This window comes from Myxine glutinosa, chromosome 8 (genome assembly GCF_964187855.1).
Source record: "Myxine glutinosa chromosome 8, kmMyxGlut1.1, whole genome shotgun sequence".
NCBI lineage: Eukaryota > Metazoa > Chordata > Myxini > Myxiniformes > Myxinidae > Myxine > Myxine glutinosa.
Window position 1 is genome coordinate 104936819 of NC_136268.1, and position 12743 is coordinate 104949561.

At 42.7% G+C, this 12743-nt stretch overlaps 1 protein-coding gene across 1 annotated transcript in view; it reads right to left on the reverse strand.

The window, feature by feature from the left end:
* Nucleotides 1–12743, reverse strand: part of LOC137418004 (neurogenic locus notch homolog protein 1-like) — an 84453-nt gene that overhangs the window by 48189 nt on the left and 23521 nt on the right. The window contains exon 6 of the mRNA XM_068103948.2: nucleotides 4729–4962. Coding sequence (XP_067960049.2) covers nucleotides 4729–4962 — 234 coding nt within the window. The remainder of the gene's footprint in view (nucleotides 1–4728; nucleotides 4963–12743) is intronic.

The window sequence follows — 12743 nt, forward strand, 5'->3', positions numbered from 1 at the left end:
CACAATTGTTCCGATTATATTTTTCCAGATCGATTTATTGTTGAAAAAACATCAGCTAAGTGTGAAAAACAAAGTGTTAATAATAATGGAAGAACATCGTAAAACTAATTTCGCTGTTCTCACTTTTTAAGACTTTTTTCCCAGAGCAATTTTTCCCGATTATAAAAAGTTTGAATCTGCAGTCTCCTAATTGTATGACTTAAAAGTCTAACAAATAGCCCTGAGTGGGCTGACGGTCATCTCTTGAGGTTGTAGTTCAGACCTCTGCTGATTTTAGGGAACCCTCTAGGAGTCCCTCGATCCAAAATCGAAAAATCTAAGACCGAGCGATCCTGCAGACCATCGAGTATAAAGGCTGTATCGGGTTTCAAAGCAATCGGTTGATAAATAAAGGACGAGTAGGGATCCGAAGTTTCAGTGGGTAACCCCTTCCTGGGAGCCCTCATCATCCAAATTTGAAAAATCGAAGCCGGAGCGATTATACGGGCTACTGTTTTAAATTTGAAAAATCGAAGCCGGAGCGATTATACGGGCTACTGTTTTGTATTCATGTGTCCAGTTTCAGAACAATTAGCAGGGTGACAATGTAGGAGTAAAAAAGGAATAAGGTACATTTTATGGGACACCATGCACCCTCAAGCTGATAAAGTTGGCCTCCAAAGCCAGATGCCGACTGGGCATCCTCCAATCCTCCATCGTGCAAAGTCCTCCCTAGGCACACCTGAGCTCCTATCCACCTACAAGGCTTTCATCCACAGCTTGATGGAGGAACTACTCTCCCCTCTGAACTGGCACCCCTGCAAAATGTAAACTAGTTAGCCTGGCGGAGGTATGCGCTCTACCGAGTGTCGTTGTAGTTACCCTCGCCTGAGGAGAGGGTATTGCATTTGAGTCCGTTTGTTTGTCTGTTTGTTTGTCCGCAAATAATAAATATGATTTTCTCTGCAACCGTTGGTCCGATTGACAGGAAATTTTCACCATTGGTGCAACTCCACCTGTACAATTTTTTAATGATAATTATGACGTCATAGGTCACGTGGTTTGGCTGCCATCCTGGAAAAAAATCGAAAAACTGCACTTCTATATCTCGGCAAGCGCTGAATAGAAAAAATTGAGACATGGCTCAATGTAAAGAACTCTCCATGGGAAATAAAATATGTTAATGATGATGTCATAGGTGCCTCCATTATGATGTCATAATTTGACAAGTACAAAACTTCATCCGATCAAGATGCAATTTATTGAGCATAATCCAGGAATAAATGAGTTTAGAAAAAAATAATGATGACGTCATCGGTCACGTGGTTCGGCCGCCATATTTGTTTTAACACAAAAGCCTTAAAAACCACTGAAAATACATCCTGGCGAGGGTTTGCAATCTCTGATTGCTCTTTTTCTTGTTTCCAGTCTTGCACCCTCTGCCCTCTCCATGCTTTGTCCTTGCTCTTCCATGAATCTAGACCATGTGTTTGTGTGTGTGTGTGTGTGTGTGTGTGTGTGTGTGTGTGTGTGTGTGTATATGTGTGTATGTATGTATGTATGTATGTATATGTATATACTGTATTTGAGTCTGTATGGGGACGTCCCGTTTAGGATTTAATTTGGCCGTGTTTTATTTTGTTACCGGCATTCTTCAACAAAGCCAGTATTTTTGTACATTTTAATTCTGTGTCAGTTTGGGTAAATTGATTATCCAGGTGCGAAGACGTCAGGTGGAAGGCAACCAGGTAAGTTCGTCATCCTCCTTTCCCTCGCGTGTAAAGAATACCGTCATCATTGGATCACATCACACGGACGTCTTGGAGTTAAAGCTCGTTTGGTCATCCGTGTCGCCCTGCGGTGTTCACTACAGTGCAGACACACGACAATATACTTGAGTGCCAATGAACATTTTTGTCATATCTATCCATCTTCCAACAGATTTCATCCTCTCAAAAAATTCCCCGTCCCTGTTTACAAGTACATCTTCTGCTCCGTGGCACATGTTCTGCCACTAACCTCACTGCAATTCACCTTCACTCGCAGGTTTAAGAACCAACAACACTGAGACACGAGTACTGTATCCCAGGTCACCAGAATCCGAAGGTAATATAACCGCCATGCACCCTCCTACATACAAAATCTAAAAACAAAGACCTTCTGTGTGGCTTTGGCCATTTCATTACGGGCTTTAAAGCAGAACCTCTTGCAAAAGCAGAAACAACGTAATGACGGATCAATGTTCATGGCATAAAATGCAACATTTCAGGACAAGTTAAACTTTCCCTCACTAGTTTTGACGTAAACATATTTGTCCACCCAATGTCTGTGACTGTCCTATAAGCACGTCACATGGCTGACTACTCACCTCCCACTTCTCACGTCATCTCAACTGCTGCACACACGGACGTCAGTTATCAAAAAACCCAAAATAAACCATTTAAAATATATCCTTCACGATTATTACACTTTCTTGTTAATTACCAGAAAGGGCAGTTTAGATTTTAAAAAAGTTACATCACACTAATCAAATCGTATAAGGCTATTTGAACAGAGCTTTCAGACAATGGGACAGAAATAAGAAGGCAGTGATGAGATGACAGGTGGCTCCAGTTCAGTGCACGCACAGATAGGCCTCATTACAGTCCACAAGCTTGTAATAACCGTCTCAAGCTCTTTGTCCTCCTTTTCCTCCCACATCCAAGTGAGACTTCCCTCCGGCCCTATCAACAGGGTGGCTCAACACCATCTTATGACGTCCACAAGACCCGTCAGTAACCTTTTTGGCCATCAATAGTCAATGACCCTGTTCACGTCCAGTCGGCCTGCTTCCTATTTCCGTCGTTTAGATACTTAAAATAGTTTCGCTGCAGAGAAACGGAGATTCCCAACTTTTTTGTGAGGATTTAAATTTGAAAACACTGTGATAATACAATCCTCAGTTAGATGAGGACACCTGTTATCGATGGAATCGGAAGCTGATGGCCTTTTGTGCAGCATCTGTACTTCCTCTTGAACAGCCACTGTTCACTTGGCTGCTTTCACTTGTCCAATCCTGGCAGTTTGTTTGGTTTGTTTCCAAGAATGGAGCAATAGGAAGTGGTAGCGTGGGCTTTCTTCCTGACCCCTCAAACATTCATCTCCCACTTGGCTGAAGTACCTCTTCAAACCTCTGAACTGCAATTTTCTTTCGGTAACACTTTTTCGAGCAAAATCTCATTTTTATTTTCTTATCTGTTTACGCCTTTAAATACGAAGATCCAAGCTTAAATATATGGCATCATGAACATTAACTGTACGTAAAATACCATACATGCTTCACTCCCGGGTAGCATTTCCACATTACAAATTGACGGTGGTCTTGATGCTAAGAAGGTCGAGCCAGGAGCACAAGGCTTCAGAAGAATCCTGATTGTCCCTTTTGCCGCATTGGCCCGTCTCAACAGGAACCATCTCGTCCTGGTTATCCCTTAGTCCACTACGTTAAAGATTCACTCGGTTTGATTAACAATCTTCAACCAAATATGTTTATCTCTTGGGAGAAGAAACAAAAACGAAAACATTTTCACATTTAGCTTGAAAACAAAAACCTTGTTTAAAATACCAGCGATGGACTCGTAGATGTGTAACTGTAGTCGTACTTACAGGAGATGGAATCTTTTTGGTTTGGGGAAGCTAAAATAGAATTAAATGAATCATGGGGTGAATGTCATTGGATCATGTGGATTGATCATTTATGGCCCAAAGTATGGAAACTATAATACAGAAATGAAACATCTGTCACTTCCCATCAGATTAATAAATCACATGTATTCTCAACAGGTCAATACAATGATCTACCATTCAGAAGGCACGGTTTGAGTCTCTATCATTGATCAAAACCAATACTGGCCTTTTGCAAAAGGTCACATGGGCTTATAACATTGAGAGAGTGGCGAGAGAGAAGAGTGTGAGTGCCAGAGAAGAGACAAAGAGCTATAACAAATAGGAAGACAGTAACCGGCAGACGGAGGAGACAGAGAGACAGACAGAGAGCCAGAGAGACAGACACACAGACAGAGAGGCAGAGTGTGTCTGAGAGAGAGAGAGGGGGAGAGAAAGAGAGAGAGAGAGAGGGAGAGGGAGAGGGAGAGAGAGAGAGAGAGAGAGAGAGAGAGAGAGAGAGAGAGAGAGAGAGAGAGAGAGATAGAGCTATCATAATCGGCCTTCGTACAAATACCCCCCACAACCACGACACTTCTTTGGACCCCTGCACTTCCTGTCTAGAACGTGCCACAACAAATGTCCAGCCAACATTTCCTTCCTGTATGAACTCCTGGCCACAAATGCTGAACTTAAAATGTAAACATGATTATCGCTTCTAAAATTATGAATTCAGGTTGGTCCTCAATATCTGCTCAGTAACATAAACCGCTGATATAGATATTGATATGTATATAGTAAACGAGATACATAAAGAAAAAACTAATGATGATAAAAACAATAAAGAAGGCAACTGATCAACCAACAATAACAAAACCATGGATTTACAATGGCAAAACCAGTTAGAAATTGCTAAGGAAAGACAATTCAGGCAACGAAAGGGAAAGTTTGTGAGAAAAGGAAACGAGGAAAAAAAAGTTTGAAAAGGGTATAAATAACAAGGGCTGGAACGAGCGAAAATACCAGGAGAGATGGAACATGGTGGGTGAGAGGAAAGATGAATAAGATGTGGTGAACGTATATAATATTCGTATCCCTCGAGCTCACCAGTTTTGCCAACCGGGCACTCGCAGTAGAAGGAGGCTACGCGATCGTGGCAGGTAGCTCCGCTGTAGCACGCGGTGCTGGCACAATCGTCGATGTTATGGCCGCAATCAGGACCGGTCCAGCCGTTGACGCAAACGCACGAGTAGTCTCCCGGTGAGTTGTGGCACGTACCGCCATTCAGGCACGCGTTGGGCTGCAGAGCACACTCGTCTACGTCTTCTTTGCAGAACTGACCTGCACGCCAAGGTGTCCAAATAGAAGTCAAAGGAAGGTGTTACTTACAGAGGACAAAACCACCAGGGTAAACCTTTATCTCTGCGCAATCTAATCATTAACAATTCGTTATGTCGTAGCATGTAGCGGAGCTAATAAATAAATAAATAAATAAACAAACAAACAAACAAATGTAGGTTTTGATAATGTGCTAATGTAGGTTTTGATGGGCCTAATGGCCTCCTCCAGCTTGGAGTAAAGAACAAAAATAAAGGAGCTAAACCACAAGGGATAATACATATTTAAAGGATAAAATCAAAATCAAGTAATTCTTCATTTTTCACTTGGACTCTGCTCCCCAACATCCAGTCTCAGCCGACCTCAATGACCTCACCATCTTAATCTGCATTTCATTTGCCCTACTTTGCCCATCTCCAATGAAATCCCAAAAGGTTTTCATTCCCCACCATTTTGCCATTTTTTGATGACACGTCCATGCAAAAGCCTGTTGGAAATTACCAAATGGCCTTTGAAAAGCTGGTGAGGCAATCGGGACATGTGCTTGTACAGCACGCGCACAACTCAATTCAAGCAAATTACAGTGTCACCATGTTCCGAGGGCTCTGTGGCAAAGTGAGGTGTGGATTCACCTGCATCGCCGTGGGATTAAGTCAACCAACAAGCACCAACACAGCCATTGTCACTCCTCACCATTTGTGTGCATTGCCATCCTGACTCGGGAGGCAGTACGGGTTCCTCACCTTCGTAAACTACCTCCAATCAAATTATTCAGCATTGCAAGTCCAAGTTGATGACTCGAGTCAAGAGTTTTATTCGTGGTCGAGGTTTTATTGTTTGAAGTTGAAATGCGTTAACTGAGGAACACGAAAGGAAAGGGTGTAGGTATGGGCCGGTAGAATTGCTTCATGGCTCAGAGGGACAAGGCTAGCCTTCAAATCCCTCTCCCAGATTTGGTTCCCTGAGAGGATGGAAACATCCGCTTTGCGGGGAAAATGGCCTTTAAAATGCATGTTGTATATATATATAGAGGATGGAAACATCAGCAAAACCAGTTCCTGCCTGTGGATTTGGCAAATACGGTAACACTGTGAATATGGTATAAAGGTTTTTTCTGGAAAAATGAAGGATTAGAAATGTCGTATACAAATCCAACTTTTGCCCAGAAACTTCTTTGGCAGCACCGACGCTCAGTACAGAGTACTGCATAGTAAATTGATGACGATGATTATAAATCCGAGTTAAATAATGAAATGTACGACTAAATTGCAAGCGAACAAGACAGGTTGTAAGAACCTCAAAAATGATAGGTAAGTGTCAAAATCCAAGAGCAAATGACTGAGGGACTATCAACAACAATATCATCATGAGGTTCTGGCCCGGCCTCGGCATTGCACACGAAGAAAGCTTTCTTGCCTCAAAGTGTCAGCAGAAGCTTGACTAAAGAGAAGCCGATTCAATCAATTTCGGTAAAAAGTCGGCGACGAGAGTCTCACGAGCGGGATTAATATCCCAACTGGGAATGCACACTCTCTGTGTAAATGATATAAGATGTGCATATGGCCGACGACATATTTGATTAGCTTATGCAACTAATGAGCGAAACCAATGTTACCGTCTGTTCAAATCAATAATACACACACAGTTGGTTCAACTTTGATTGTAACTGTTATTACCTCCGCAACCAATGGTGCCTGTGTTTGTCTTGTCTGTTTGTCCGTGAGCAGGACATCTCGAAAAGTTGTGGGCGAATTCAGACGAAACTTGGTCGACAGGTTGGGTGTGTGAAAAGGACGGATCGATTCGATTTTGGTGAAGATCCGGACACGGCCTCTCAGTGGGAAACAAAACGTAAACTGTTCAAGCTGGCCTTCTACAGAGTGCCATTCCAGATACCTCGGCCACGTAAAGGGGGCGAAGGTTATGGTTTCACTCCTGTCTGTGTCTGTTTGTGAGCACGACTTCTCAAAAAGTTGTGGACGGATTTGGATGAAACATGGTGGAGAGGTTGTGTGTGTGACAAGGAAGTGAATTCAATTTTGGTGACGATTCGAATACGGATCCTGACACAAAACTTCATTTCCCGGTGTGTACCCCGGTTTCGAATAGGTACATCGTATCCCTGCGTGTCGTAAGAGGCGACTAAAAGGGTTGGCGTCAGGAAGGGCATCCGGCCAGAAAAACATTGCCTCAAAAAGAGAACCATGACAATTACAACTACATATGGGCAGGGTACAGCCCGAAGTACCCCATGGGGGACCCCACTCCCTCTCGTCAAAACTCAAGGTGGGGAACCCGATCGAAGCAAGGGTGGAAATCACTCCATTTATGACGACGAAACGTCTGATGCCCGAAGTGGAGATCGGTTTCTGAGGTTTGGGACATGGAATGTAGGGACAATGACAGGGAGATCAGGAGAAGTGGTGCAAGTATTGGTCAGAAGAAGAGTGGACATATGTTGTGTGCAAGAGACGAGATGGAAGGGAAGTGGTGTGAGAATGGTGAAGGGTAGGCAGGGACAGAAATACAAGTTTGTGGCAAGGGTGCCCGGAAGGCGTGAATGGCGTTGGTGTCCTGTTTTCTGAGGAGTTTGTAGACAGTGTGGTGAGTGTGACTAGAGTGAGTGATAGGTTGATGATGGTGAAAATGATGATTGGAAAGCTCTTGGTAAACGTCATCTCGGGATACGCTCCGCAGGTAAGTCAGAGCGATGAAGAGAAGGACAAGTTCTGGTGTGCAATAGAGAAGCTGATGGAAAATGTGAAAGATGAGGAAGTTGTTGTGGTCGGAAGAGACCTAAACGGACATGTGGGAAGGAGTATGGACGGTTTTTAGGGAGTTCATGGTCAATCAGTGGGATGCAAAATGTAAACTGGTTAGCCTGGCGGAGGTATGCGCTTTACCGAGTGTCGTTGTAGTTACCCTCGCCTGAGGAGAGGGTATTGCATTTGAGTCCGTTTGTTTGTCTGTCTGTTTGTCCGCACAGAATAAATATGATTTTCTCTGCAACCGTTGGTCCGATTGACAGGAAATTTTCACCATAGATGCAACTCCATATGTAGAATTTTTTAATGATAATCATGACGTCATAGGTCACATGGTTTGGCCGCCATCTTGGAAAAACCGAAAATATTTGCACCTCTATATATCTCCGAAAGCGCTGAATAGAAAAAATTGAGACATGGCTCATTGTAAAGAACTCTCCATGGAGAATAAAATATGTTAATGATGATGTCATAGGTGCCTCCATTATGACATCATAATTCGAAAGTACAAAACTTCATCCTATCAAGATGAAATTTCTTAAGTATCCTGCAGGCATAAATTGGTGGAGGGAAAAAAAATGATGACGTCATCGGTCACGTGGTTACGCCGCCATCTTGGAAAAACCGAAAACATTTGCACCTCTATATCTCTGAAAGCACTGCAGAGAAAAAATTTAGACATGGCTCATTGTAAAGAACTCTCCATGTGGAATAACATCTGTTAATGATGATGTCATAGGTGCCTCTATTATGACGTCATAATTTGACAAGTACAAAACTTCATCCGATCAAGATGAAATTTTTTGAGCATAATCTAGGAATAAATTAGTGGAGAAAAAATAATGATGGTCATCTGTCACGTGGTTTGGCCGCCATATTTGTTTTAACACAAAAACCTTAAAAACCTCTGAAAATACATCCTGGTGAGGGTTTGCAATCTGATTGCTCTTTCTTGTTTTAAATGCATTCGAGGTTTATGTAACTTTACTGTGGAGTTCAAGTTGTATGGATTGGTTTACCTATAATTTTTATGACGTCCAATCCACCTTTTGCAAATCAAATACTTCCATGAACCTTAAAAATCATACATTATTGTAGGAAAAGCTCAACTATATGAAAGGAAAAATGAAAGCACCAAAATGTAAGGTTCACACAGGGGTCGCACAGGCCACAGGTGAGTCAGATAAATGACCTTCGTGAGGTCCAACTCAAAGCTGACTCACTTCGACAAATGGGAAAGTTTGCATCAAAATAGAGGCCTGCAGAGGAAGGTTTGGACCATGCAGCAAACAGGCCAAACCGTTTCCTTTGGGATTTTATCATCCTCGGCCAGATTCACTAATGGATGTTCCTCGTAATGCACAAAAAGGAAAGATTAGGGACACGCCGAAGATTCCAAATTGAGGCGCCCGGGCCAATGGTAACCTCATCCTGGATGTGTGGATATTCGCAAGCCTTCCGGGAAATGAGGCAGGAGGAAGTACAATGTACATATGCTAACCTTAGTATGACCCTTGATTCCTCATTTTCACGTTTACCTGTGACCCACAATTGCCTTATCTTACAGCCACAGACCCAACCACTCATTTTTAACTAGCACAGCTTGGCAAAATGTGGTTTCCTTAAAATGAATAAATGAATAAAATCCACACCTAGCTCGGCTTCACGCTGTTGAATCCAAAGCTTTCAGAATCATTGGAATCTCCTGCGATGAAGCTAACTCCGAGGGCCTTTCACTCACTCACCGCAGGCAGGTTGGTGGTCTTTCTGTTTTCTACCGACTCCTCTCCGGCCTTGCTCCCCCAGCTCTCTCTGTGCTCTGTCCCCCCAATATCCCTTCAGGTCGCACAAGATCTGCCTGCAACCCTCTTATGGTTAATCTGCCAAAATCTAGGCTCTCTGCTCACCTTCACTCTTTCATTCCCCTTTTCTCCCACCTCTGGAACAAACTCCCCCACTCCCTTCAATCCCACTCCTCCCTCCAGGTCTTTAAAACAGCTGTTCACCACCAACTCTTATCTTCCCCCATCCAAAACCTTGATCTTTTCTACCCCTGCTAATTCACCCCAGATACACTTTTTTTTTGAAATTCCAACTTCTTTCCTGGAAGTCCTTGCAGTGTCCATATGTTTTATACCTCTCCCACCTCCCCCCAAGCCCTTCCCCTCCCACATTTCTCCCAATGTCCCTGCTCTCAAATGTTGTGTTTGTGTCCTTTCCCCTCTCTCCCCATCTTGTCTACCGCTCCCCTTATTTTTTGTGTTTTATGTGTCGGTTTGACTTTTTGTGTGATTAATGATAGCTCTTTCACGAGCCTCGATCTTGTATACAGAAAAAAATAGAATTTTTTTTAAAAAAGCACACAGCATTGCATCTCAACCAAAAGTGATTTATATTGACCGATACAATTACCATATATAATCGACATTGATAACGCATGAGGATGTATGTGCACCCAAATTCCTTTGCACCCAAAACAAACAAACACAAAACATTCATTCCTTCAGCAATCCCACCAAAGCATAGCAAAGTTTACCTACAAGGGTAAAGATAATAATCATATAGAACCAATTTTCACATTTGCCCAATCCATAACACAAGGGCTTGAACGATGAAAGCACCACGTCAAGCTCGTGCCACACGCACGGTTAACAGGTCCATGGTGCGAGTTCAAATCCAGCTAAAGACAGCAGCAATGAAGATCTGATTGATCATAGTCCGAAATAGCTCTGGGTGTCAAACATCATGTGGACCTCCCAACTAGCCAATCAGACGCACAAAGCAAGAAATGGCAGCCGCCATGTAAACTATCAGAAATTTCTTCGACGCTGCATTTGCTGTTGAATGATGCATTTTTCTTCATGTTAAAAGATGTGTCAAAGTGAAATATGAAATGCCCATCGGATCTCGTAATTCTGGATTTTCGAGATTCGAGTCGAGCTTCATTTTAAGTCCCGAATTGGTTCCTAGTCTCCCGACATGGCAGAAGATCTCCCAATTTTATCCCCCAAAATCCATGAAACCTCCCGGACCAACACACAAGAAGAAAAAACCTGACCACCCTGACACCTTCTTCCGATTATAAGAAAAACACAACCTTCGAGTCTGATATTGATGCGAGCTCATCGGCCTAACTTAATCAAGGCATTTGAAGGGCCTGGTATCTGTGATTTGGATACTGGCACAAAAATAAATCGTACAAATCTCAATTCCGAGAGGATTGGGCAAAACGTATTCCATCGGTTCATCATAGCAAAAAGCAGGATACTCTAAGTTCGTTTTCCAACCACATTTGCAGAAGGAATAAATATGTGGCAACACTGCTCTTGATGGCATTATCACTTTCAAACAGGAATGAAGAAAAATGTGGCACTCGCACGTTTTACATACATGTAATAATTACAGAAGTCGCATTCGTTTAGAAAACGGAGAGCTAACACGACTGCTGCCAACAACCACAGGTTGGAACAAGAATGCTTGGTGCAACTTCAAAATGGCTGACACTTGACAGCCTTATAAACTTCATCAATCCAGTCCATGTGCAGGTTAAATGCGACAGGGTAAGAAGCCCAGGATTTTTAAAATTCCTTCATCGGCAGCACATTGGGCAAAGATGTGGTTGTAAAAAATCATTAAAAGACATCATGTGACATGAATCACGTAATTAGCAACATGTCAAAGACACTATGTTGCAAACATCCACTCAAAATAATCCAGGAACCTCATCAACCACCTCCCTGTATCTAACCAACAACCCGACGACCCTCACACTCCCATTGAGGTTGCAACCAAGCTCCAGTGTGGTGTGTGAGATGTTGCCAAAAATGGTCTTTACAGTACTTTTACTTCCGACTGTGGTAAAACCACAGCATTTCTCATCCCCTCCTACTCATCCCTCTCCTCTCCTCCTCCGCCCCCTTTCACCTCTTTGACACTGAACTTCCCTCATTCTTGCCCAACAAAAGAGGAAGAGACATCTTCACCCCATCCGCATTTAGCGAACCAGGCCATAGGGTTTGAAAGGCAGAGCACGAGCAAACATGGCCATAGCTATCATAACACAACTGTGCTCTACTGTCTCGGTTTCCTAAGTTAGTAAACTGCAACTTAGTGTTCCCATTAATCAAGCAATTAACTGCATAATCGTGACAGGGTGAGAATGCTGGTATTTGGATCCAAAATGGGTGGGTTTATAACGTCAACCTAAAACTTAACCACAATGCCATCACGGCGCCATACACGGCCTCTCGAGACGTGACACAGCCTTCGCCCAAGGCACGTTCCAGGATAGATTCCAGCCAATTCGAAGAACCTTTGTGCAAAGCTAAGGGTATAATAGCAACCATAAAATAAACTACCAATGGACACTTCAACAAAGGCTTGTGCTACAGTCACGTGAAAAAGTAAGTACACCCCATGTAAAATTTTGACTTTTTCAACATATTTCAACATACAGCTATTTGATCTTCATTTCAACAATATTGATACATAAAGGTGATATGATATAACTAATATCATGAAACATTTACATTTTGTAGTCCATTGTATAATTTAAATAAACATAAATGCAAATTTCGCATGTGGAAAAAGTAAGTACACCCCTACATTTATCACTACTTCAAATACCTAAAATTAGAATCAGGTGCACCAGCTCAGGTGCAAGTGATTAGAACATCGTTAGAGAGGATCTTGGAGGAACCTGTCTTATTTAAACCTCAGACATTTAGTTTGGTTTGCTCTTTGTTGTTGAAGTGTGCGGCGTCACGATGCCTAGATCAAAAGAGCTCTCTGAGGTGTTCAGAAAGAAGGTTATAGATGCCTACGAGTCTGGGAAGGGATTTAAAAAGATCTCCAAACAATTTGAAATCAATCATTCGACTGTCTGGAAGATCATCCACAAGTGGAGAAGATTCCAAACAACTGCCAACTTGTTCAGGCCAGGCCGCCCCAGCAAGTTCAGCCCGAGAGCAGACCACAAGATGCTGAAAGAAGTCTCTAAGAACCCCAGAATGTCATCAC